This window comes from Phacochoerus africanus, chromosome 15 (genome assembly GCF_016906955.1).
Source record: "Phacochoerus africanus isolate WHEZ1 chromosome 15, ROS_Pafr_v1, whole genome shotgun sequence".
Classification (NCBI taxonomy): Eukaryota; Metazoa; Chordata; class Mammalia; order Artiodactyla; family Suidae; genus Phacochoerus; species Phacochoerus africanus.
The window spans coordinates 138811772-138839222 of record NC_062558.1 but is presented as its reverse complement, the minus strand read 5'-3'; the positions used below and the strand labels follow the sequence as shown (position 1 = coordinate 138839222).

Sequence of the window (27451 nt, the reverse complement as noted above, 5' to 3'; positions counted from 1 at the left end):
GCAGCTGGCGCCAGAGGCCAGGTTTCCACTGCATTAAAAGCAAGAAACCCAGAAACAAACTGTCTTCTTTCTTCTTTGCGTGTAGTTTTCCAGGCTGGCCATGCCTAAAATCTGTCCTTCCACGGAGTTCCCGTCAAGGCTCAATGAGTTAAGGACCTGACATTGTTTCCGTAAGAAGTGGGTTCGATCCCTGGCCTCACTCAGTGAGTCAAGGATCTGTTGTTGCCACAGTTGTGGCATAGGTCGCTGTTGTGGCAGCCAAAAAAAAACCCAAAACCTGGTGAGGGAGGATGAGAGAAAGAGTGGATGGGCTTGATCTCCACCAGCTGTAAAAGCCAGGCAGGATGGTGGTGGGGAGAGGGCGCCGTGGCGGCTGAGAGACCTGCTCACAGGCCGGGGTGTCGCTGGTGGCTTTCGCCAGGTCACAGTCCACAAAGGACGGCCAAAGCACGGCTCAGTTTATTATGCTCTAACTACCAAAAGGGCTCAGTGACATGGACCCATCTGGACATGATTTTCCCAAACAAAATACTGGCACTGCCATCTGGTACGTCAAACTTAGAATGGATCCAAAGGTTGGGGAAAAATACCACTTCACGTCTACACAAAAACCAGCAAATGGGTGTTTACGGCAGCTGTTTCCACAACGGCCAAAACTCAGAAGCAATCGACACGTCCCTCACTAGATGAATGGCGACATAAACTGTGGCACATCCAGACAACGGAGTATTACTCAGCACTAAAAAGAAATGAGATTCCAAGCCACGAAAAGACACAGAAGCAACTTAAATGCACATTACTACACGAAGAAAGCCACTATGAAAAGGCTACCTACTCCATGATTCCGAGTATATGGAGACAGTAAAAAGATGAGTAGTTTGGGGGGATTTTCAGGGCAGTGAAACTCTTCTCTGGGACACGGCAGTGGCAGACAGGCGAAATCCCACATCTGCCAAAGCCCGTGGAGAGCACGCCCCCCGAGAGCGAACCCGGGTGTGAGCAATGGACAGAGGTGCCACCGGTGGGGGATGACGACAGTGGGGGGAGCAATGCAGCTGGGGGGGTGGAAACGCTGAGAATGTTGCCGTGAACCTAAAGCCGCTCTAAAAAATAAAGCTTATTAATTAAAAAGAGAATCATTCCAAAGCCTCTTGACACGGCCTGACAGGTGAGGGAAGTGATTCTCCCTGTTTGCGGCTCAATTTCGGTGAACCCAGTCACACGAAGCCACGAAGAGAAGAGAAAATCTGCATCACTGCACAACTAGACCTTCAGGTGAAAAACCGCCTGGGCGGGGACGCCAAGGATCCCGCGTTCTGCCCGGTCTGCGCGCCCGCGCGGGCTTCCACCCTCATCCCTGGAGACAGGCCTGCAGGGCCGAGCGCCTTCCCGGTTAACGGCGCTTTAGCTGCGAACAATACTCCTGCCAACCAGAGCCCGGGAGCGAGGGCCCGGGTGGGAACGGCCCCGCCACAGCACCACGCACACCCGCGTCTCCCTCGGGCGCCCGGCATGGTCTCCCCGCGACTGAGCACCGACTCCACGCAGCACATTAGAGGACAGACGTGAAAGCGCCTGCCCTTCAGCACGGCCGAGTGAGAGAGAGGGATAGCTCGGGAGTTTTGTTCCTGGGTCTTTTAAAACAACCACTTCTAGATAAAAACGGGCGCTGTCCACATTTAGACGTTATTCTTAAAACTCAGCGGTCCTTTCGGAACTTTTCATTTTTGCTCATGTTACCAGAGAAAGGGCGGAGCTGTGCAGGAAGGTAGTAACTGCTTTTGTTCTGAAGCTTAAATATTGTTTCGCATCTGTGCAGTAAAAGAGGAACTCGTTAAGATGTTAGAATACAAACCAGTGTGTGCGTGTAAGAGAAACAGATCACACAGAGAGAAAAGGGCATAAAAATTGCATGTGTAGAGTTATAACAAATTGCTCCCGAAATCTGGAGCTTCAAGCTCTTCTGAAAAATATTTCCAGGCACTAACTATTGTTCACATAGCCATTTCAACAGATGCGCTAAAATATCTGAATCTAGCCCCAAACTGGTGTGACGCCAGAACAGGCTGGACACTGTGCAGAAAGATCTATAAATGTTGTTTTAGAAGTTCCTAGTAACCATCACTCATTTAACATGTTTCCTACAAAGCTTCCCGACTAACCCGGGCACTGCAGACCAGCGTCAAATCTACACAAAGATTGAAACAGAAGCCCCTGGTGTCAAAGCGTGCTCAAACCTGAGTGTGCGGCTAGGGGTATGCGTGGGGGCCACAGCACACATGCAATCACGGGCCTCGCAAATTAATTTCATGAAGGAAAAATTATTACACCAAAATGAGGATAAAATAGGAACATCACAATTTTTCTTAAGGTAAAAAGGGAGACTTCAAATAGGTTTCCCCCTTGCTGGGCTCCCAGACCCTCAGGAGCTGCCAGTCACTGCCCCTTCTGCCTCTGCTCTGAGACGACCTGGGTGGAAGCTGGCAGGGCCCTGCCCAGACGCACTGCTGGGGCACGTGGTGCTGCCTCCTCCTCTTCAGGCAATTCACAGAGATGGCGCTTGGGACTAAGCCAAGGAAAAACTATTCTTTTTTGGTCTTTTTTTTTTTTTTTAATGGCCGCACAGGTGGCATACGGAGGTTCCCAGGTTAAGGGGTCAAATCCGAGCTAAAGCCACCAGCCTACGCCACAGCCATGCGGGACCCAAGCCGCGTCCGTGACCTACACCACAGCCCACTGCAAAGCCGGATCCTTAACCCACTGAGCGAGGCCAGGGATCGAACCCGCATCCTCATGGATACTAGTCGGGCTCCTTGCCGCAGAGCCATGACGGGGAACTCCCAAGGAAAAACTATTCTTCAATAACAAATATACCACCAGCCACAAGACCCCACGCAGATGATCAGAAGGAAGCAGGTCACCAACATGAATGAAGCCCACCAACGCAACCAAAAAATGGGCAGAGACCTAAAGAGACATTTCTCCTAAGACTGACAGACGGCCAAGGCGCAGTGAAGAGATGCGCCACGTGGCTCCCCATCAGACATGCGAGTCAAGGCCACAGGGAGGTACCACCTCGCACCGGTCAGGCCGGCATCACCAACGGGTCTACAGGCAGCAAAGGCTGGAGGGAGCGGAGGAAGGGCGCCCCGCCCCTGCGGGTGCAGCCACTGCGGAGAACACAGAAAACGAAACTCCCACCCGACCCAGCATCCCGCTCCCGGGCCCGCCACCAGGGCTGCGAGGCCACACGGTGACCGGCGGGGACACCCGGGGGAGGACGGCAGCCGCCGAGGGGTGCGTGCTCCGAAATCGGCCCCTGGGCCCCCAGCGCAGCGCCTGGCATTCGGTCCACAGGCCCGGGTCTGCTGGTTTCAAATCAAGCGGAGCCTCCAAGCTTTCGCACAGCGAGACCCGCCTCAGGGCTCCCGACCCCACCGAGAGCGCGGGGCTTCGGCGAAGGAACCCCAAGTCCCGCGAGACCCTGAGTCCGCGCGAACCCCGAGTCCCGCGCGGATCGAGAGCCCCGGTGCAGGTACAGGAGCGGTGCTGGCCTGCAGGCTGACACCCACGTCCTTGACTCCTCGAATCTCACAGAATCCCCGTATCCCTCCACATCCTGAACTTCAGTGAGGACCAAGGATGATCCGCTTACAATTTACGATAAAGAAAAAAGCTGAGAAGTGCCGATTTCCCCTCATTTAACGACCCCGGTTCTAGCTGCACCTGTTCCACCAGTGGTAACAGTGACCACGTCGAGGAAGGGCAGAGCACCCAACCCTTGGGGCTGACCGGGTGGTGCTCTGGCCCTGGATCAGCCCTGCGTGTATGGCAAGGACCCCCTCCCCCACTCGCCATGGGTCCTGCAGCTCACACACTGCACAACCTGCAAATGTTCTAGCACTTCAGTTACCAAGTCCGGGGTTCCATGGTGACAGTTTGTCATGGAGGAATAAAGAGGGTGGCAGGCTGGTGCTCAAAATGAAATGTCAGTTCTTAGAACTTCTGTCTTGAGACGCTTCAGCTTATATATGCCACGGCAGAAAATAGCCTCATTCTTTACAGGCCTCCGCAGTTGGGCAAAGTTGAGCTGACTTCTTAGAGAATACGTAACGTGCTAGAGCACGCGGGAACATCTGAGAGACACAACTCTGTCAGTTAGGCAAGGCAGCCGATCCCAGGAGAGTCCCCTTCTAGAGCAGGACAGGACGGGGCCAGGGCAGTGTGGCCACAGCACCCTGAAAGGGAACACACTTCCTGGACAGCTGGGCCGTGGGAAGTAAAAAGCTCCCAAGCATCCCTTCCTGCCCGTGAGATGGGATTCAAAACCACCCTCACCAAGAAGGGACCCACAGTATCCACGTATCTGACGCTGGTGTGCCACCGAGCCATGGGAAAAAAGGCCTAATTAATCAAGCTTTCCACCTGCGTATGGTCAGAATGTGTACGTTAGAAACGTGTGCTTTTTTGTGTCAAGGATATAATTTTACAGCTCACACAGGGGATTCACTGTAACGCTGTCCCCAGGTTCAATAACGAAATCCTTGTCTGCACCGATTCATACAGCGCAGTGAATACAGTTAGACCCGAATTCCGTTAACAGGCTCCACCGAAATGGCCACAGCAAACGGCCAGGAAGTGGATCCCCACGCCTGGACCACGAAGCAACTGCGCCCCCGTGAGCAAGAAGGCTGCCAAGCGCTGCGTGAGCAGAAATGTGCCCCCGTGAGCAAGAAGGCTGCCAAGGGCCGCGGGCCCAGATGCAACCTGTGCAACCTGTTCCTCCCGGCCCCTCTCCTTTCCTCCCAACCCTCCTGCCTTCGTCAGCATTTCCCTGGGTCCATTCTGCCAATTCGGAAAGGTGCTCAAGGCCAAGAAGGGCAGAGAGTGAAGCGCTCAGGCACCTGAACACCTGACGACGGTCAGGGGTGGGCAGGGTGCAGGGCATTTTTAAGTGGCTGGAAAAAGTCTAAAGGAAAACACTTCATGACTCGTGAAAATGAGAGGAGATTCAATTTCCAGAGTCTGTCGACACCACAGCTTCACTAGAGTGCAGCCAGGCTCCCTCTGTGTTGCGGAGGCAGCTCTTGTGAGTGCAGCTGACTCTGGACCGACACGGGTTTGAATGGTGCGGGTCCACTTTTACCCAGACAACAGGGTAATGCCACGGGAGTGTGGCTCTTCGGTTGGCTGACTGTGCAGATGCGACACCACAGAGCGAGGCCCGACCCTCAGCTACACGAGGACGTTCAACTGTGCGTGCTGGGGGGGCGGGGTTGGCACTCCTACCCTCCACGCTGTTCAAGGGTCAACTGTCGTTGTACAGAGACCGTGGCGCCTGCAGAGCCAGGAAGACTCACCGTCCAGTCCATTTCAGGAAAAATCTGCCACCTCCTGACCTGAATGCATACAGAAGTGACAGTCAGACTGTCCCCAGGTTTGTGCTCTTGGCTCCTTCTCTCCCCACCTGCCCATGAACAAATTGTAGGACCACGTTGAGCCCATATGCTCACCACCTTACCTCTGACACAACACCCTCCAGCAAAATGTACTGGCTTAGAAAGACCAGCCACTAGTCTGCCGGAGCTCTAAGCCCGGCCACCACTAAGGACCACAGAACCAAGAAGTCTTCTTTATCCCTCGTAAAGAGTAAGCCTCGCAGTGCTTCTGTGGGGAAGGATTCTCCGGCGAGAGGCGCAGCATGATTTATGATTTAGTGTCCCGAATGGAAGGGCCTTGTGTTCCAGATACGCTCTGGCGGCCGGGAACGCGCCAGCCTTGATGGCACAAGGCTCTTGGAGGGACAGGCGCCATCCCCACGACAAGGCCAAGCAGCCACCAACGTGCACACCGCTTCTGAATAATGAACCCAAGGCAGGAAGTGTTATGTTCTAAATTAGCTACATTATGCCCCAAACCTATCAGTGGCTTGATAACTTGAACATATAATTCTATACCTTTTACTCTTTAAACAATAATTCAGTCTAATCCTGCGACTGAAGCCAAGATTTCCAGACCAAAAGTGCACGTTCCATTTGATTAAATACTAATAAGTGCAAGAATAAAAATACCAGTCTTCTATCTTACAATAAATTCTTCCAAAACCATATACTCTTTCGAATTAATTCTCTCTCTGGAGAAGCAGACAGGTTCTTCTCCTCAAAGACAGTTTAGCAGCCTCAAAATCTTAATTACAATATTTAAAACATAATTGATAGTAGTCCAAGGCTCCCAGAAAGACGCCATCACAGTGACCTGCCAGCCAGCACGGCCACGGGTGGGGCACTGGGACGGTCAGTCTCCGTGCGGAACAGACGGCGCGGGGAGCCGCGAGCCTCGACAAGGCGAGCCCATACACCTTTGGCCCTTTTCCTCTGGGTGTTTGCTGCTTTCAGTGTATTATAAAATATCTTCACACGTTCCATCCACTAAGGAGTAAAGAGATTAAATACTGCCAAGAGGAGAGTTCTCAGAGCAGAGATTTTCTGTGTTTCTCTGGCTGTAAACAGCATCAAGACAGGACACCAACACCAGTCCCTCTGCGGTGCACACGCCTGGGCCGGGGGCGGCACCCACGGCCCTCCTTATACTGTGTGGCCTCGGTTGACCTCCAGCTTGAAGAGTGGGCACAAAACCTGCCTCTGCCACAATGATGGCGGAGCACTCCCTCCAGTGGGACACTCAGGGCTGAGGCCACAGAGGTGTCAGATACCGCTGCAGGAGATGGGCAGGAATGCATCTGAATTACAAACCATCTGCTAAAGCCCCCTCTGCAGAGGGCCCCAGCCTCCTTACAAGTGACAAAGAAACACCCATCCCATTAGGAAGCAGGAGGAAAACTTTGTGGGAAACCTAAAGGGAGATAACCCCTCAGCATCAGTCCTGGGCTGTGGTGCTTTAGTTAGATCTGGGAACAAGCTTTCCCCAGGGTACCAGCAGGACAGAGTCTGGCTGGAGAGACAAGTAGAGTGACCTTAGGGGCCCTGAGCATGTGTGACTTCTCGGCCCCATTTCTTCCTCTAATTGGGACACCATGCAGACTAATGAGACAGTCATGGGCTACCCACGACCTCATCAAAGTCCACCCAAGGCAGCCCACCCCCGGGGCAGCCAAACCGCCCCCCAGCAAAGAGGACAGGTCACAATGCAGCAAAGTCTCTAAACCCCCTTTACTTCTCTGCTCCTGCGTTACCCTCCTCCCCGTCCCTCTGCCCTGCAGGAGCCGAGCAGCAAAGGGGCAGATCCAACCTGTCTCTCCCCAGGCCAGGCAGTGGCGGTCGGCGGGGGACAGGTTAGCATCAGATGGCACCCCAGTAACTGGGGGCTCAGGAAATTCCGGGCCACCCTAGGACAGGGCCAGGGCGAGACCATCTCCGGGTCCTGGGATCTGCTCACTGTAGGCAAAAGAGGATGAAGGCATCGGATTAAACTAGGTTCAAGTGAAATTTAATGTTTAATATAGAAAAATCGTTTTTGTTCAAGTTATGTGATTTCAGTCACTTGTCATACACACGGAGAAGATATACATAAAATCCACACTTACACACAGAACCTACGTTTCAATAAAAACAAAGGCCAACTCATAACCAATTTATCTACAAATGACACAGTGACTAAGTATTGTGCAAATATTTTTCCTTGGAAATAGGCATTATTACAAAATCATATGTAAGCTATACCCAATCTTTGTTCAAATAATTGATATAATCATCTCTCTCATATGTTCCCACTACCATGAGGGAAATCGCTACTGTGTATTTCAAAAACTAGCAGAAACGTAAAACTTGTTACTACCAAATTAGCTGATACGTTTTATCTAAATTACAGCAGACTGAATTCTTCGAATAATATTCACAGATGAAAATCTTATAGATCTGCAATGTGAATTTCAAGGGTAACTTGAATTACAAGAAAAATCCAGACTGTAACAGAATAAATAATGCTTTGCTAATTAACTACTTCTTTAAATGCTAAGGACCTAATCTATTAGCAAGCAAGCTAACATTTAATATCTTTAAGAGAATGTTTTTAAACACATTGCCATTTTCTCTATTCCTACAGGACTCTGCACCAGACTGTGAACACAGCGTGAGCAAGGCACAAAGGTGAGAGCTGGGCGGAGCTGGGACATTATCTGTCCAGAAAACACACGAACGTATCCGTGCAGGTGACAAGCGACCTGGCAGAAACACTGGCTGTCCCCTTCCCTGTTTTACGACGTCCTTTACAAAGTCAAGACACTTTACCTCTCATTTTTTTCCTATACTGAACACCAAGGCCGGGATTGTTTCTGGAATGGTTTTGGTCTTCTTTCTGAGACCCCACCTGCTGACACTCCTTCACCCACAGGGATGGTGACGCCCTGCAGGGGTGGTTTCCAAGGGCGGGTCCAGGAGACCCAGGCACGGGGGGGTGGCGCTTCACTGAGCCAGTGACCAGGTGCGGGATACAACTTCCCAAATGTTCCTTCTGTGTAAGTTACCAAATATACTTCACGGTGTAAAACAGACATGTTTATCATTTTAGAAATGAAGAATTCCGCGTCCTCGAATACATTCACCATATTGTGTGACCGTCACCACCACCCATTCCCCAACCTTCTTATCATCGGCAACAGAAACCCTGTACTCAGGCACCACCACCTCCCCCCCTTCCCTCCCCCAGGCCCAAGAAACCACCATATTTTTGTCTCTGGGAATCTGACTACTCTGCACACCTCCTACAGTGGAATCATATCACACTCGTCCTGTTGTGTCTGGCTTGTTTCACAAGCATGATGTCTAAATGGTTCATCCTTGTCGTCGGAACGTCTGGAATAGCTGGAATGTACTGGAATGTCCTTCCTTTTGAAGGCTGAAAAACCTTCCACTATATGGATGGACCATATTTCGTGGCTTACCTGCTCATTCCTTTTTTATTTTTTGTTTTTGGCCATGGCATGCGCAGCAGCTTGATGTGAGATCTCACGTCACAGACCAGGGATTGAACCTGGGCTGCAGTGAAAGCCCCACATCCTAAACACGACCAGGGAACTCCCAACTGTTCATTCCTTGGTGGACATTCGGGCTGTTTAATGTTTGACTACTGTGAATGACGCTGCTTTGAACACTGGTGTACAAGCATCTGTCGGAGGAGCCCCTGCGTTCAGTTCTTTGGGGCCGACGCCTAGGCGTGGAGCTGCGGGGTCGCATGGTGCATCTGTGTTTAACTTTGCGAGGAACCGCCAGAGGCTTTCAGCATTTGCAGCCCCTGCTTCCACTCCCAGCAGCAAGGCACAGGGACTCCAATCTGTCCGCATCCTCGCCAACACCTGCTCGACAAGTTATCAGACGTTCTTCTTCCACCCAGGACACGAGTAGTGTGCACACTATAACTCAACGACTTTTTTTTGGCATGACTAACCCGCAGCTCAGTCTAACAGGACTGGTCCTTTCCCGGCTGTTCCTGCCTTCCCTGTGCCAGGCTCTCCGTACGCTTCCTCTCTGAGCCTTGCACTAGCTTGTGAGGCGCACCCACTGCTCTGATGAGAAACACAGGCTCAAGACATGAATGTGACTTTTCTAGAGCCCGGAGGTGGGCAGCGGATGGGGCTGTCCGCCTCCAGAGTGCTAACGGGGGGGGGGGGGGGGCTTCCTTTAGATACAAGCTTATTGATACGGAGCACATCGACATGCACTAGAAAAACATGTAACGACTATTTATGAAACACTGGTCTTCACTGGAATTCCTCAGGACAAGGCTGAAGCAGATGTTTAAAGTAGACCTAAGCTGATGTAAAGAAAATATGAAGTAAGCATGGCTGGAGGCAGCCCAGAGACCCATGAAACTGGCGGATGAGCAAACGACAGCTCAAGTGAATGAAATCTGGGGACTGCGGCCGACACCTGGCTGGCCCTATTCGGAGGTCGCAGCAGAACCGAGGCCTCATTCCTTTCCGTCTCCCCTGAGTCCCGGGCATACAGGCTCCACAGGGCAGATGCTTGGTAAATTGAATTTTCTGCCCTTTCTCGCCAGCCACACCCCGAGGACGAAGCCCACTTTAAATCCTTGACCTGGGACGACAACAGCCAGACCCAGATGCGATGAGGAGAGACAGCCTCGGGTGGGAGGGGGCGTGGAATGCACCCCAAGGGTCCAACCACTGGGGGCAGCCAGTCCTGGGATCTGGGGGTGTAGATTCGCATGAGCAGGAGGAGTGGGCAGCCCAGTGTTCCGCTGCTCTGAGTGGCTCCCAGGTGGGGCTGACGCTGCAGGCAGCTCTAGAACCAAATAGACAAACATCTAGTCCCACCTCTGGGCTCTAAGCCTCCATTAGCCATGTCTGCTGGCCTCTGTATATATTGAGCCCAAGTATCTTGGGAGAAGGTCTGTTATCTCACCCTAAAAAGCTGACAGCCAGTGAATGTCATCATGGTAATAGGGTCAAGCCAAAACCTAAGTGATGCTGGGAGCAATTAATTTGGATCCTATCACGCCTTGGGCCACTACGAAGCTCACTGCTTTTAATTCCTCGCCCATTTGGAAACATTTTATAGAAAGTGTGTCACTTGTTTGGAATACCAGCTTTATTTATTTCACTGCCCCTACTTCCTGAGACTAACTCCCTCATCTATTTCTCACATATTTTTCATTTTACAAAGCATACACACATCTGTAAATGCCCTAAAAGTCTTCCTTGGCCCATGTAAGATACAAATCAATCAAATGACTGAACTAAGTGAAATAACCGGCACATCTATGACTCGTGACAGAGTTTTTAGATCTGCCAGCTGTATTTCCAATATACCCAGTATTTCACCCATTCTCACACCTCAATCCCAGTATCTTTCCCGGGATGCATGGTGCCCGCCACATTTTTTGTCAGCTGGAAGAGCTCTCCAAAGGGCATCTCCAGGCCCTCACAGGGCAGCAACCCCACCACGATTCTGCAGTGCTCGGTGCCCCCAGAGCTGCACCACAGCAAGGCAGTTAGGTCTAGCACCCCACCTGCACCCCATTTCCTCAACCACCCCCATGCCTGGCAGAGGGATCTGGATGCAAGAGGCACTCGGGAGGTGCCCCCTCCCTCCTGTGCAGCCAGCACAGACCACCTCACACTTCCGAAGGTGGCACAGCGTCCGGACGGCGCCCCCAGCACTCACCCACGGACCCCCCTCACACTTCCAAAGGTGGCACAGCGTCCGGACGGCGCCCCCAGCACTCATCCGTCCTTACACTTCAGTTTCAGGGCTTTCCCCGAGATCCCTGGTTTCCCACAAGCCACACTGTTGACACCCGTGTTACATCTCAGTCTACGAAACATCCAAAAACTACTCTCCAGAGAGTCACTTCTGTGGCACATAATACCCAGATCTCCTGTTCTTAGCTGGTCCCCACCTGGCCCTGCTGGTTCCATCACCTGTGGTCGTCCGAGAAGACAGAGAGGGGGCTCCCTGGGCAGAAGTGCTGAGGGGAGCACCGGGGCTGGCTCTGGGCCACACCGGGGAAACGCAGGTGGCAGATGAGCCCTCTGCAGCTCACTCCCAGTGTGGGCGCCGAGGGCCTCCGCGGCCTCTAACACCCCAGCCAGAGACGCGGACGGCACCCGGGGAACGGCGTCCAGTCCGGACGCTGCCAGACCCTCCGCTTGTCTCCCTCTTAGCTGCTTGCTCGGCGGCAATCAGCGTCTCACTTTTACCAACAGCTGGTAGACAGAAGAAAGGCTTTCTGATACTCAGAAGTTCGCTTTTTCACAAAGTTTGAAGGAGCTGACATATAGATTTCAGTGATCCAAGCAGACGCTCTCCCCCAGAGTTACATACAACCGGGGAGGCCGAATAGATAATAATTAGAGAAATAAACTGCCTGCCGGAGCTGAAGTACCTGTCTAAAGTCACCTCTAGATCCACTGGAAAACATAATAGCAATTACAGTGGCTCTAAATCACTTCACGGTAGAACTTAAGCTGAAGATTTAGTAATTCCATCAATTTTAAACAACGTGGAACTAAAATAATTATTACTGTAAAACTATTTCTACTTAGTGAAGCACAAATTTTTGTACAGAAATAATAACACGAGCATACAAAGAAGTATCCGTGTGCCAGACGAAGAGAAAGAGCAGGAGCCAACAGATGTGAAGCCGGGGACCTAGGTGTGCAGGGAGCCGGGGCGGGGGCAGACGATGCACAAGGAAGATGCCGTCTCGACTGCGGTCTCCGGGGCAGGCCCTGCCTTGAGGATCCCGGGAGCAGCAGCGGGCAAGCTTGGGAACACAATAAAAATTAAACCGTCGTGAGCAGAGACTTTATCCCACAGCTTAAAGCCATATATATTCCAGACACTTTGGGAGAGCAATAATAAACATCTCAGAAAGGAAAGGCAAAAACTTCAACCCAAAAGGAAACAGCAAACAGAACCCTTGTAAAGCCAAACGACGGACAGGCGCTCGGGCTTCACGTGGAGATCGCACAACTGCCTCCAGAAACCAGACAAGGATTCGGGCTGCACATGGAAATTACACGACTGCCTCCGGAAACCAGAGCTGGTGGCTGGGCTACTTTCCTGACATAACCTGTCAAGTCATCTGACTACACAGAACGTCACAGCACTTGATGAGTTCCTGAAATGCATCATTAGCAATATCCACAAATCCTCTTTGTGACAGAAAATATTAGCGTTGCTTTTTTCGAGGAGGGGAGCTGTCTGGAGGAGATGTCTATTCAGTGTGGCTTCCAAACGAGCGGTCAGCGCCCACCGGACCCTCCCCTTCTGGAGCATGAAACCTGCACGTCCCCCTCCCGATACACGCCGAGCTTTCCGTGACGATCACCTGAGGTTCACTCATCTCCCTTCTACCTTTCCAGACCTCACAGCACCTGCCACCCGCCTCCCAGCAGCTTCCAACCCCTCCAGACCCTCGCAGGAGACTGTAGGCCCCAAGCAGGTGCTTCTCAAGTTGGGGCTGGCAAGCTGCAGGTGGGCGGGAGGGGCTGCGTCACTTGGAAAAGGGTTCCCTGGCCAGCACCAGCCCCTGGGCACCCAGTCCAGAGCAGACAGGCCCTGCCGTGACCAAGGCTGGGAAGAGACCTGGGCCAAGTGCTGCTGGGGTCCCCCTGGGCTCCAGAGACAAAGCCCATCTGGGGAGGAAAGGAAATAGCGGACTCCCACAGCGGAAGTCACGGCCCTGCCAAGGTCTTAAAATGCCACTTAGAACCTAGGGGCCCAGTAAACATCTTATCTCTGACTCAAACCCTAAAGCCTGTGGTGGAATAAAAGGGAAAAAAAGCTGTTGGCCGTTTCCTGACTGCTAAAAGGTAGCAGATAAAATGCACTGAAAGCAGATGCCTATTTACTTCGGCGGGAGCGGGGCTGGAGGGCTTCTCCCAGCTCAGGCACAAGGCGCACACCTGGGCCTCCCCCGACCCCGCCCTAGTGGTGCCTAGTGCAGGACAGGCTCATTCCTGGGGTGCCCGTGTCCCCAGCTCAGCAGAACCCTCTTCGGATTGTGACTGAGAAGCCCCTCTTCCAGGAGGGCCACTTCCCACCCAGGCCTGGGGTGGCCTCCACACCACCTGGTCTGCTGCGACCAGGCGGCATCTGTCCCTGCATGGGAAGCGTCTGGTCTTTGCTCAAAGAGGACACAGAGCATCCGCAGGCCACCCCTTCTGCACAGAAGCCTCCACCTCCACTTCCGCACCGTCTCAGAGGGAGGCTTCGCATCGAGACCTAACTGCACCAGGGGCAAGAAGAGCCCAGCACCCCCTCCTCCGGGGAGCCTGCGCCCAGGACCCTGGTTAGTGCAGCGCCTGGGGACCGCAAGGCCGACCCTGGGAGGGCTGGCGTCAAGGCCGTCTGCACTGACAGCTCATCACGACGCTTCAGGGATCAGGTGTGTGGTTCCCCCACCCCCCCAGCCCCAGTTCTCCCAGACCCACCTCCCCCATCCTCACGGCCCCAGCTTCCGCGTTTCTTCCGCCCAGGTACCACCTCACCTGTTTCTCCACCGCAACCCCACAAAGTACAGCATTAAAACTGCGTTTTAGAGCTAGGGAAACTGAGGCTCAATGGGCCCTTACTAGCTTGTCAAGGATACACACCCACTACGTGGCAGAGCTAAGAGTGGAATTCAGATTCAGCCCAGCTTCAAGGTCTTCTCCCTTAACTATACATGATGCCCTGGAAATATGTTCCAAAACGGTTCCCCAAGAACACGAGGTCCAAGAGCGAGGACCAAGAAAATCTTGACAGGAAGAGAGTTTGCAAGGACAGGCAGGAGGTCAGAAGGTATCTGCAAGCGGCGGGAGGGTGTGCAAAGACACAGGGAAAAGAAAACACAGAGCCCAGGGTGCCACGGACAGCGCGCCGACGCAGACGAGCGCGAGAAGGGCAGGTCGGCTGAGGCCTTGGGGCACAGTGGGCACTAGGGGCTGGGGTGCAGGGTGCGGGGAGCAGCCAGCACCACCCAGGTGCTCAGACGTGGTCTCTGAGGAGGGGATGGCGGGGCAGGAGGCTCCCGGAAAAGCCCCAGCCCTGGGGTTCTCTGCTGGGCACGTAAGGAAGGGGGCGTCAAAGACGGCACCCCAAGAACCCTGAAGACCGTGGGATCAGAAGGAGGCAGGCAGCAGCAGAAAGATGCGGGGCAGCGGGGGACCGGCTGGGCTTCAAGCGAGCTGTTCACGACCTTCCGAGGAGCTCAGCCTGGAACCGCACAGAATCACGACCCGTGCGCCCGAAGGCAAACTGTAAATCAACTACGTGTCAATTAAAAAATGGTCCTCAGGCAAAAAAAAAAAAAGAAGGGGGGGCATTCAGCGGCTCTATGAACGGGCTCGGCAGTGGCGAGGACAGGTGGCCGTGGCGGGGTGGCCCTGCGTGCTGTGGGGTGTCCGCCAGCCTCCCTCCTCCACTCACTGGACGCAGGGGCAGCCCCGCAGCGGGGACAACTGAAACGTGTCTCCAGTGACAAACAGCCCCAGAGGCAAAATCACCCCGGGCCGGGAGCGCTGGCTGAGGGAGAGATCCGGCCCACGACTAGCGATTCTGAGCTGAAGCCCAGGGCGAGGCGGGAGGGAGCTCGGGTCCCAGCCCCGCACAGACCGGCCGGGAAGGGGACGCTGGCCTCAGGGTGCACATCCACTCCTGAGAACAGGTAACGGAGGCATTTCCACTGTAACATCCGGCAATCAAAATACTCCACTTTTACGTCGGATATTATTATCCAACGCTGGAACACGCTGCTTGACGGGCGATACTTTCGAGGCCTGCGTTCTGAGGGAGAAACGCATGCAGGGCTCATCACAGTGCCGTCCTGTGTTGCCGTGCTTTCATCTTCATCTAAACCAAGGGAGCCCAGCAGGCTGAGATAAGAGTATACAGCTTATCAGCGCACTAGGAAACACAGCGGCCAGCAAGAGACACTATAACCACCAAACCCAAATTCCACTTACTGTTTCTGGGAAAATCCCACTGGTTATGTTTTGGAGGCAAATGCCGATATTTTTACTGTCCCTAGACGTGTTTGCTCCCAGTTCTGTGTTCTCTGTGGGAGGAGAGCAGACTGGTGTTATCCTCCCCACATCAGCAGCACTGCTGGTTTACTCTGTGGTACCTTGTAAAGTTGGCCATTTCCCAAAGCACCTTCCGTGGTCTTTGCTGGACGTCATGCAAATTACCGAGTCAGGAAAAAAGAAACACGGGAGTTCCCGTTGTGGCTTAGCGGGTGACAAACCCGACTGGTATCCATAAGGATGCGGTTTCAGTCCATGGCCTCCCTCGGTGGGTTAAGGATCGGGTATTGCCTTGAGCTGCTGTGTAGGTCATGGATTCAGCTTGGATCTTGTGCTGCCGAGGCTGAGGTTTAGGCCAGCAGATGCAGCTCCTATTCCACCCCTGTCTTGGGAACTTCCATGTGCGGCAGGTGCAGCCCTAAAAAGACAGACAGACAGAAAGGGGGAGGGAGGGAGGGAGGAATAAAAAAACAAAAACAACGCCCACCCCTCACAACAGCCTGTGCTGGACGAAGAGGTCCGAGCTGTGGTGGAGAGCACTGGATGCAACCACTGAACACGGGACACTCCCTCCCACATCCAGAAATGGGGAGCCTGGGCAAACCCCAAAACCTGGGGTGGGGTGCAATGGCACCGGCCCCACCAAGACGGCACCTGTGGGACATGTAGGGCTGCCCCAAACAAAAGGGGGTTGTCCTGCATCCTGTGTCAACACACCCAAGTCTAAAATGAACCAGAAGCGAAAGCTTAACTCTCTTAGACGTGCGAGTGCCCAGAATGCCCTGTGGGCAGCTTTAACACACTCGGGGCTCCCGGGGGGGGGGGGGGCGCAAAGAGCCCGCAACTCAGGGACTTTTTTTTTTTTCTTCCTGAACTTGACAAAAAGCTGTCCACTGTTCTGGAGAACTCCCGGCGCTGAGGCCCAACCCCGAATCACTGTTAACAGAACCGTCTGGGTCTGTGCGTAGCTGCTGTGTTCCAGGTACACATCCCCAACTACTGCCCCGTGCCTGCCAGAGCTTCTCTGTTGTGAATACACAAAGCTGTGTTACGAGTTACTGTCCTTTTATTTACGTCTTACTTGAAGGGGTTCCTAAATAGGATACGCAGGTGGACAGGACCCACGCACTTCATTTCAGGACTGTGAAGGGAAGGGTCTATGAACTACGTGTATTTAAAAGGGGCTCTGGTCGGACACTGCTGAAAACCACGAGCGACAGTGGTAAATTCCCAGAACCTGCTAAGACAGGGAAGCAAAACACATATAAGAACCGTACTTAAGTTTATTAAAAATTAACTATCATCTTTAACCTTTGATATATAAAGATTTCGCTAAATATTTTCTTAGGCCTGTAACTTTTGGACAAGGGGCGAGGCTAAAAAGAGAATAACGCCTCTGAGCCCCTGGATCCGAGAGAATTCCAAGCCTGCTGCTACCTGAGTATTAGAAAAGCTGAAGCCAGAAACCGCTAAATAAGAGGTAATGCAACTAGGCTTAACACAATAAAAGATATTACCTTCAAAATACATTACTGTTGCCAATTATAAGATTCACTTCAACTTAATTTCAAAAGCACAATCACCCTCAACAGAAACAGTGTCTTTTTTAAATTTCAAGGAGTATTACATTAAGGCAATAACTCACCTTCCAGCTATAATATCGCCCTTCCTTATTGCAACACTACATTTCAAAAATACTTCTCATCGACAAGTCAAGCTAATCCAGGTTAATTTTATTGTATTTTGGTGCTATCTCACATTTGTGTGCAATTACCTTTATCATTTTATTGCCAAGGCAGAAAGTAATCAGAACAATTATTTGAAAACGGAGGTTTATAAATTCTAAATCACAGTGGCTGGCATTTTTGATAAAACAGCAGCTTTATCTCGGGAAGTGGCACGGGATAAATCATACATCAGTCAAGTGCACCTGACCCCCAAGTGCATTGCACAGTATCAGAAGTGCTTCCGAAGAAACTTTCCAGCATCATCCATCATCCTTCATAACACTGAAATAGCTACACACCTGAAGAACAGCAGCTAGCGGATAATAAAAAAGAAAAGGGAAAAATTCCACACGGTGTGGGCAAAACCATTAACTGCTCTCCCTTTTAAACTGTGAGATGCAGTGCACGCACATAAACAAATATGACTTGACAATAACTCTAAATATCTGTATTCATATTCGCCAACTCAGTTTTAAATATCCATGAACTACAGAGTCGAGTCATAAAAACCAAACATGCATTTTCATGTTCTGTGTGGGTAACGCAGCACATACCCACAGTCAGCTTATAACCTCTGTTCTCTAGGCCTCATTTTCTCCGAAAGTTTATTGCTTAAAAAAAATAAAAAATAAAAAAAAAAAGGACGTAACTTGATTTTCAAGACACGAATAAAAGGAGAAACCCTGAGTCCCCACGTTGGTTTTTCCTAAGTCAATGACAAGTGACAGGGAGCACAGGACATTAGGGAAGGCAGGTGGCCTGGTCCCCAGTCACGCATCTCCACACAGGGGAAAACTGGCCTCAGGACTCAGCTGCAGCTTTCTTTAGGGGAAAATGATACCACATCACACCACACCTCCAGCATACATTAACCCTGCCCTCTTTTAACTTGTTGTCAGAAGGCAAAATAAAATAACCAGGTGACCACTTATTCCCTTTTTTCTCAAAAAGCACATGCCCAAGAAAAGGACCATTTCTGCACGCTCGCATCAGTGACCCCATGCCAGCGCACTCTCGAAAGGTCTAGCTGGGTAGGAACAAAATGCATCAGCTGCACATGCCTGGCACTGGGCCAGGTGCTTTACATACATTATCTCATTCACTCCTCCCAGCAAACCGAAGGTGGAGGAAATTACTTGTAGATGAGAAAACAGATTGAGGGAGCAAGTAACCAGCCCAAGGGCACAGCATGCAAGTAGCAGGTGGTGTTCAAGGTCAACGCCAACACACTTCAAAGCCCAGACTTCCGCAGGCCTGGCAACTACTGCCCAGACCCAGACACATCCCACACTGTGTTGGTTAGAACAGGCTCGGCCATTCTGCAGTAACAAACACCCCGGACATCCGCTCAGGATTAACCTCCAGAGCAGGAGCCACTACACAGGGCACACGGCTGCTGTGAGCTCCCTGTCTCCAGGGGACTCACACACTGACCTGACCACCAGAGCAGGGAAGGAGGGAGGGCATCGCGCAGGGTGTTTAAGGGCTTCCAGCTTTCCTAGAACAACATCTGGACATCTCCTAAAGATGCCCAAAGATTTTCCAGCTTCAGCTGATGAAAACTGACAATGACAAGTTTGATTTCCATCAGCTACGTTTAATGATCCTTTCCCACCAGCAAACTCAATTTCAGTAAAAAACAAACAAAAAAACTACACGTCAGGTGTAAGATCCTACATAACACAGTGTCCAAAAAGAAACAAAACATTTTAATGAAATGTTTGATGGCTCACACCTAGAAGTCTAACCCTGATACGCTAATGTACAATCAGACCTTTAAAAGGGTTTTATGTGTATCTAAAGAATTTTCACTATTTCTGCTTACAACAAAGAAAAGCATCATAATGAGTTGCTTATGGGATAGGTACAATGCATCAATCTGACAAAAATGGGAATGAAAATAAGTTAACAGAAAAGGAAAATAACCTAAATTAATAGAGAATCCAATGAGAGGTAAATATTATCCTTCACATAAAGTAACATTAGAGGCCTTCATTGCTGGATGTCTTCTCAACATGTATTTGGATTTTTGAAAATAAGCTAACTAGCTGGTCCACTTACTTGAAACCAGGCTATGTATTCTGAAACAAAATGATTTCATTTTGTCTATTCAAGTCCAAATGCCAAGCCTGAATCCCTAACCATGCCAACACGTGCCGTTACCAGGATTCTGCAGACTGCCTTTTTGCCAGGCAAGCACCGGAAATACTCTCCTTCACAATCTGGATTTCACCTACCTACCAGTCGCAGCAACGCAATGCCCAGGTTAAAAGAGCTCATTACGTAGGTCTGTGTCCCCCACCAGAGACGGGAGTTACACACACAGAACGGCAGGGGGCGGGGGAGCAGACAGAACCTGCCACGCTGGGTTCAGACCGGAGGTACGAGGACAAACACACAGGTTTTTGTTTTTTGTTTTTTTTTTGTTTTTTTTTGTCTTTTTGTCTTTTGTTGTTGTTGCTATTTCTTTGGGCCGCTCCCGCGGCATATGGAGATTCCCAGGCTAGGGGTCGAATCGGAGCTGTAGCCACCGGCCTACGCCAGAGCCACAGCAACACGGGATCCGAGCCGCGTCTGCAACCTACACCACAGCTCACGGCAACGCCGGATCGTCAACCCACTGAGCAAGGGCAGGGACCGAACCCGCAACCTCATGGTTCCTAGTCGGATTCGTTAACCACTGCGCCACGACGGGAACTCCCAAACACACAGTTTTTAATAGGTACGCAAAGGGCAGGTACAGGAACAAACGCAGGTGCCTTGTGATGTGCGCGTGTGGTCAACATACCTACGTGGGTTCCCTGGCTCTGGGAGCTGAGAGGGACAGAAGCATTCGTGCCTCGGCAGCAGTGCGCACACCAGTGCCCAGATCTTGGTGTCTCAACACCACACTTCAGAAAAAGGAGCACGGGCCCCCTGGAAAAGTTACGTCAAGACAGGGAGGATAGAAGATAAGCTTGGATTACACTGTGGTGCCAGAAAGCAGGAAAGTGCTAGAAAAAGGAGTGAGCGTGTCAAAAAGACACAGGAGCCAACTTCAAGGGGTTCCCGAGAGCCAAGGTTGAAGCTATGTGACTAGCAAAGTAATGACGGTGTGAGGCAACAGCTCATCATACGAAATAAATATCCACGGGTCCATAGTACTGATGTAAATAATTCACTGCATAGACAAACAGGTGGGAAAGAACGGACGGCTCTTCCATCCAGAAGCGCTCTGCTTGGTACCAGAAGAAAACGCAGGAGACAACCTAACACCAGGCAAACGACCCAGCGGTAAGCGTCGCCCACAAGACGCGCCCGTGTCCACGCGGAAAGTCGTGGCTGCAGCCCCGGGAGACCAGGAGCTCTGCATCCTGGCCACAGCGCATCGCCCTCGGGTGTCTCTTCACTGACCACAAAGGAGACAACGGCCACTTCGCAGCAGGAGAAAGGCGACGGACTCCGCCATCCCCAAGGGGCTGGGCTCAGCACTGCTGCTACCTGGTGTGGACACCACCTACCTCAGGCTGCGACGCCCCAAGAAAGGACCTCACCTCTGGGCTCGTCGCCCCAGAAATGCGAACCTCCATCTACTCACGCGACAACATCACAGCCCCAAACGAGAGACGTTCTGGTACATAACTGACCAGTCTTCAAAAGGGTCCAGGTCACAAAAAGCAAGGAGAGGGACCAGCACAGACTAGAGGTAAAGGAGACACGGAGCTAAATGCCATGGGGGGGCGGGTGTCCCTCGGACTGGACAGCAGAACAGAAAAGGACACGAGGGGGGGGAGTGCCGAAACTCCAAGCAGGCTCACAGCATTCCACGATACCATTAATGCTCATTACTGTACTCATACCCTGGACATGAACTCCCTGGCTGTGCTAACTGTACAAGGTCATGGACAAGGGCTGCATGAGACACTAATGCTACAGGCAAAGTTAGGTGAATAGTGTATAGAAACAAGGCTAAAACTACTCAAAATAAAAAGTCAAAAAAGACCCCCATTCCACTGACACCTACGTACCTGCCGGCTCTCTCCTGATCCCTAAGGCCTGGCAGTTGAGAAGCTGGGAGATGGGCCAGGGAGGATGAGCCACATGGCAGGGCCTTCATCGCCCTGCCCTGCTGACAGCACAGTGCCCACGGGCGGGGAAGCCTGGCAGGCGGGCATTAACGTTCTCAGCGAAACCTCCCACAACGTCAGGGACTCAGAACCATGCTGCTGCATGTCTGCCTCTGAAACACGTTGGTACAGAGATCCAGGGCTGGGGGCTGCGGGGGCTGGGGGGCCAGTTGTTCCGGGAAATAAAAGGGTTAAACAGATCATCAATTAAGATTAGTGTCAGCTGGCCGGCAGCTTTCTGTCACATCATAGATCAGACTAAGAAATGAGGCACCTCCTAGTTAAAATTAGAAACCATTCAGAACACTTGCTCCATAGCTTCTACCCCAAGAAGCAAAGCCAAGGGAAAAAAAAAAAAAAATGAGTGTGTCCAGGTTACTACATTCAAGCGCAGTAATGAAAAGAGGGGTAAACAGATTACACATCAGCATATTTAAACTAAGCCAAAATTACTTGGGGGAAGAGTTCTCCCCGTGTTTTTTTCCAGAAATATCTAGACCATGGACACAGCTGGCATCAGTGCATTACCTACAGGAGCTGACAAGGGTGAGCCATGGGATCCGTCTTGTGAAAGTGGTCTCTCTTCTCACTGGCCATTCCTTAAACATCCAAAATTTTAAATGTACTTATTGGTATTGGATCATATGAAAAAGGCAAACAAAGTATGCGGGACTAAGGTGGCTCCAACTAGCTTTTTTTTGGGGGGGGGTGGAGCGAGACTTAGCGTGACAAGGAAAATTCCAGACATTTGTGTTCCTTCAATATTTATAAAACACAGCTCTCTGTGATTCCAAAGAAATAAATGATCCACCTTCTCTTCTTTAAAAGGATGAGCATAAAATAAAAAGGAAGACTCCCAATGGCAAACAAGAGCACCAAACTGCCCATCGCCCTGTGCTGTGACGGGCCATGCGGGGGCCAGGTGTCCAGCTCGCCCCCATCACGCCAGAGCCCCAGGAACGTGAGCCCTGGACACAGGAAGTCGCCGGACTGTCCCGGGAAGGCTCTGGGAATGTCATGCCGTTTCCGTGACCAGACGTGGGCTGTTTCTGCAGGACTTACATCCCGACCAAGTCCTGGTGTCCTTTGAACCATGTGCAGAAGCTCAGCCTAGAACACAGGGGCGAATCCTGCTGGAGGGAGATGAGGGGGGGCAAATGCAAGGCCCCCGCATCCGCGTTACCACGTAATCGGCTCCCCCACGACATGACAGAGGGTAAGGTTTTATTACATAAAATGGTTCCAGAACTTTGGAGTAGGCCCAATCAAGAGATGAGAATTTTCTTTCTCTCCGAGCAAACAGGAATTTCAAGTTCAAGAGGTCAGCCTCATCAGGAATGAGCCCTAAGCGACGAGCGAAGGAGGGGGTGCATCTTATATCACTTGGCCTATAAAAGCTCCTGATCCACGGGTAGAAGCACACTGAACTTTAATAAGCACTCAATTATAACAAATAAACCCAAACACCTAATTACCCAGTGACTATTTATAGTTTCTAAAACAACTTAACCCAGTTTCACCAAGCAGATATTTTAAGATGCGCAGAAAAATCTTGCCCAGTTCCAGCATTAGCTACATTTATTTCCCTGCACCCAGAGGATCGAGAGCTCTGTAACTCCAAATTACGTCTGTGCTGTAAATTCAAAGAGAAATCAGTCTCGTTTACAAACAGCAATTACTTACAACAGAAAACTGAACTGTAAAATTGAAATTGTTCATTCTGACAACAACCCAAAGCCTGGTTAAAGGAAAGTCGTGGAGCCAGCAGTGTGGTGTCAGCAGCGTCTTAGGTCTCACTTAAAGGGTTCTGCAACCCAAGCTCACTTCCAGCAAAACCTTTTATTCTTCTCTAACTCGGCCTACTTTATATTTTTAGTGTCCTGTCCAGGCAAACTCCTTTCCCCACGGAGGTGCTGTCCTGATTACAACAGCACAAAGGGGGAAAACAGGTAATCTGTACATACGAAAGGAGATCGTATGGCTCAAAGCACTAGTGACAAAAAATAAAAACAAGGAAACAACTGCCTGAACCAGAGCGGATTCTGAGGACCGCTAAATACCGGCGAGCGAACACGCGGTCCACCCAGAGCAGCAGCGTCCAATACAGTAGCGATTAGCCACGTGGGGCCACGAGCTTAAATTTAAATTAATCAGATCATAACAAAATTAACAATTCAGCTCCTAAGTCTCACTCACGGCATTTCAAGTGTCCAGTGGCCACATGCGAATAGTGGCTCCCATGCTGCACAGCACGGTGCATCTCCCACTGCCGACATTTCTGCAGACAGGGCTGACCAGGCCTGTCACTGTCACATGAAAGAAACGGAGACCAGGAGGCAATGAGCTCACCGACTGAAAAACCAGGAGCCTGGCTACCTGGCAAGTGGCTGGTCCCTGAACAGTCCCTGCGTCTAAGGTGAGCCTGAGCCCCATGCAGTGAGGACCCTGTCCGGTCAGTTCAACCTCAGACACACGTCCCCACCCATGAGACCCTGACAAAGAGCAGGTGGGTAATGCTTTGAATGAAGCCGTGAAAAAGTGAGCATCATGCTACTGGGGATCCAATGTTACAAGACCCTGTTCCCGAACTCAAGCAGCTCAGAGGCTGCTTAAGAATTTCTCAAACAAGGAGTTCCTGTCGGGGCACAGTGGTTAACGAATCCGACTAGGAACCATGAGGTTGTGAGTTCAATCCCTGGCCCTTGCTCAGTGGGTTAAGGATCCGGCGTTGCCGTGAGCTGTGGTGTAGGTCACAGACGTGGCTCTGATTTGGCATAGCTGTGGCTCTGGTGTAGGCTGGTGGCTCTAGCTCCGGTTGAACCCCTCGCCTGGGCAACTCCATATGCCGCAGGAGTGGCCGTAGAAACGGCAAAAAGACCAAAAAAAAAAAAAAAAAGAATTTCTCAGACTAAGGCTTCTGAAGACCTCCCTACTCGAGTTGAGTTCTTAAAAACACTACACTAAACATCTTTGTATACCAAATCTGAATTAACTGTTTAGCCTTAGATACAAAATCGCCCTAAATACCTCACGATGAATGTTACACTTCTGTAGCGAGATACGATGCCATCTCTAGAAACGACGCTGGCAAAGATTTCAATGACATGGAGAAGCGCTTACGATAAAAGGTCACAAGAAAGTGCCAAACACAAAACTGTGACACGCGTATCACAGAAACAACCCCGGGAGTGTGCACGTGATGTGTGCACACGTGTGCTCATGCGTGTGCATGCGTGTACTGCAGTCAGGAGAAGAGAAAACAGAAAACACATGCAGAAGAACGGATGCCCACGACAGTGGTGGCAGCAGACAAGAACTTCAAAACAACTAAGACTGCAGTGTTTAAAAATAAGAGGCGTTCCCGCTGTGGCACAGCAGAAATGCATCTGACTAGGATCCATGAGGATGCGGCTTTGATTCCCGGCCTCACTCAGTGGGTTAAGGATCTGGCGTCACCGTAAGCTGTGGTGGAGGTCACAGATGCGGCTGGGATCCCGCGTCGCTGTGACTGTGGCAGAGGCTGGCAGCTGTAGCTCTGGTCAGACCTCTAGCCTGGGAACCTCCATGTGCCATGCATGTGATCCTAAAGAGCAAAAAGAAAAAAAAATAAATAAAAATAAAAACAAATTAAAATGAGGAAAAGACAGACAAAATGAATGCGTGGAGAATTTCAAATACAGATTCAAAATTCATTATTAAAATGTGACATGAACACATTCTAGAACTGAAAACAAAAACTCTGGAATTCAGAACTCACTGAATAAGATTAAAAGAGTAGACAGGAGTTCCTGTCGTGGCTCAGTGGTTAACAAATCCGCCTAGGAATCATGAGGTTTCGGGTTCGATCCCTGGCCTTGTTCAGTGGGTTAAGGATCGGGTGTTGCTGTGGCTGTGGCGTAGGCCGGTAGCTACAGCTCTGATTCGACCCCTAGCCTGGGAACCTCCACATGCCGTGGGAGCGGCCCAAGAAATGGCAAAAAGACAAAAAAAAAAAAAGTAGAACAGAGCAGAAAACAGGAAGTGTGCTCCACAAAGACAGGCCAAGAGAAAGTAGGCAAACCACGGTGCAGGCAGAGAGAGGAATCGAAAGGAACCAGAGCATCAGAGCCATGAGGACACAGCAAACAGGACTAACCCCATAACCCGACCCCAGAAGGAAAGGAGGGCAGATAAGGAAGAGAAAGTCATGAAGAAATTAGTCAAGGATTTTCCAAAACAAGTAACAGATATCAACCCAGAGATTAAAGACGCTCAGCAAACTCCAAGCAGAATAAATGCAAAGGAAAAAAATCACAACTAACCACACAGTTAATTAGTTTCAAACCAAAGAGAAATGGAAAACCATAGAGAAAAATCTTAAAAGCAACCAGAGTGAAAAATTCCCATCACCTTCAAAGGGACAACAATAAGGCTGACAGCCAACTTTTCAACAGAAACTTCAGAAACATGGAAGAAAATGAAATGACAGGTTTAAGCTGATGAAACAAAATACTAACTCAACAATCAATAACTGTTAAGTTATGATTTTAAAATGGAGGCAGAGGAGCATTTTAACATAAACTCAATCCACTGCCAGTCGACTCGCATTGAAAGAAAGCTTCTTTAAAAGAGTTTTTCATGAAGAAGTCAGCCACCCCAGATGGAAGCACTGCAGCAAAGAAAGGCACAAAAAGAAGCAAAAAGGATAAGCAAGTGGTACATCTGTATGAATACTGAATATTTAAAACAGTAACAACACTGTTACTGCTTTTAAAGTATATATAGAATTAAAATGCAACAGCACGAATGCTGAGTCCCAGGGAAACAGAATAAAGTTTTATAAAGTCACTGTTCATTAAGTGATAAAGTATCAATTTTAGGTAAACTAAAATAAATCAAGAAGGCATACTGCCCTCTCTACCTTCATCACTAAAAGAAAATCATAAAATGTGTAACTAAAAATTAGCAGAGGACAAAGGTGAAGAGTAAAAACATTGTATTAATCCAAAGAAAGTAAAATAAAGCAGAAATTTAAAAAAAAATGTGGGACAAACAGGAGACAAAAAGCAAAGGGTAAAATTAAACTCAACTACACCTGTAATTATTTTATTATATCAATACTAGACAATATTATTATATTAATACTAGACAATACTAGTGTTCAGACCCGTTAGGATGGCTGCTATCAAGAAACCCCAGTAACAAGTGTGGGGGACAGTGTGAAAATAACTGGACCGAGTTCCTGTGGTGGCTCAGTGGAAACGAACCTGATGAGCAGCCATAAGGGCGCAGGCTCGATCCCTGGCCTCGCCCCGTGGGTTAAGGATCCAGTGCTGCTGTGAGCTGCGGTGTAGGTCGCAGACGCGGCTCAGATCCTGTGTTGCTGTGGCTGTGGTGTAGGCCAGTGGCTACAGCTCCGATTCGACCCCTAGCCTGGGAACCTCCATAGGCCACGGGTGCGGCCCTAAAAAGACCAAAATAAATAAATAGGTAACTAGAAACCGCTGGTGCACTGCTGGTGGGCATGAAAAAAGGCACAGCTGTGGAAACAGGAAGAGGGGAAGGATGTGCCCCAAGAAATGAGAACTGCCGCACCTTGCGGCAGTTCTACTTCCGGGGGACACTGGAGAGGAGGGGATGCAGGGACATGAAGAGGTGTGGACACCCATGTTCGCAGCAGTGCTGGTCCCACAGCCAAGGCTGGACCGCCCGGGTCCCTGGACAGACGAATAGACGTGTGTCACACACAGGTGACACTTAGGTTCACGTGTCAACCTGGCAGGGCCAGACAGGTGTGAGCACTGTTTCTGGACGTGTCTGGATCGAGAGCCGCACCTGACCGCGTCCACTGCGTAAGGCGCACTGCCCTCCTCCGGAGGCGGGCCTCGAGCAGGACAGTCAGCTGCTTCGGCCCGTCGTCCGGCTGGGCACCGGCTCGCCTGCCTCCGCACCAGGACGCACCGCCACCCGCCCTCCCGGCCTCCAGCTTGCGGACGGCAGGTCCCATGAACTCCCAGGCTCCCTGACCCCACGAGCCAGTCCTTCTGGTTACACGATCCAAAGCCCACTAATGCCTTAAATTGTCTCAGACGAGAGGGAAACTTCCTTTTTACATAAGCATCACGTCCGCTGGTGAAAAACGAGCAGCTTTT

The 27451-nt window shown here is 50.8% G+C and overlaps 1 protein-coding gene across 4 annotated transcripts in view; it reads right to left on the bottom strand.

The window, feature by feature from the left end:
* MGMT (O-6-methylguanine-DNA methyltransferase) overlaps positions 1 to 27451 on the bottom strand; it is a 273852-nt gene that overhangs the window by 223539 nt on the left and 22862 nt on the right. The window contains exon 1 of one of the 4 annotated variants that reach the window (XM_047762094.1): positions 7249 to 7353. The exons of 2 other annotated variants lie outside the window; for them this stretch is intronic. In XM_047762094.1, coding sequence (XP_047618050.1) covers positions 7249 to 7299 — 51 coding nt within the window. In that variant the 5' untranslated portion in view covers positions 7300 to 7353. Of the gene's footprint in view, positions 1 to 7248; positions 7354 to 27451 lie in introns of those variants that run through there. One more of the 4 variants, XM_047762093.1, reaches the window with a different exon arrangement.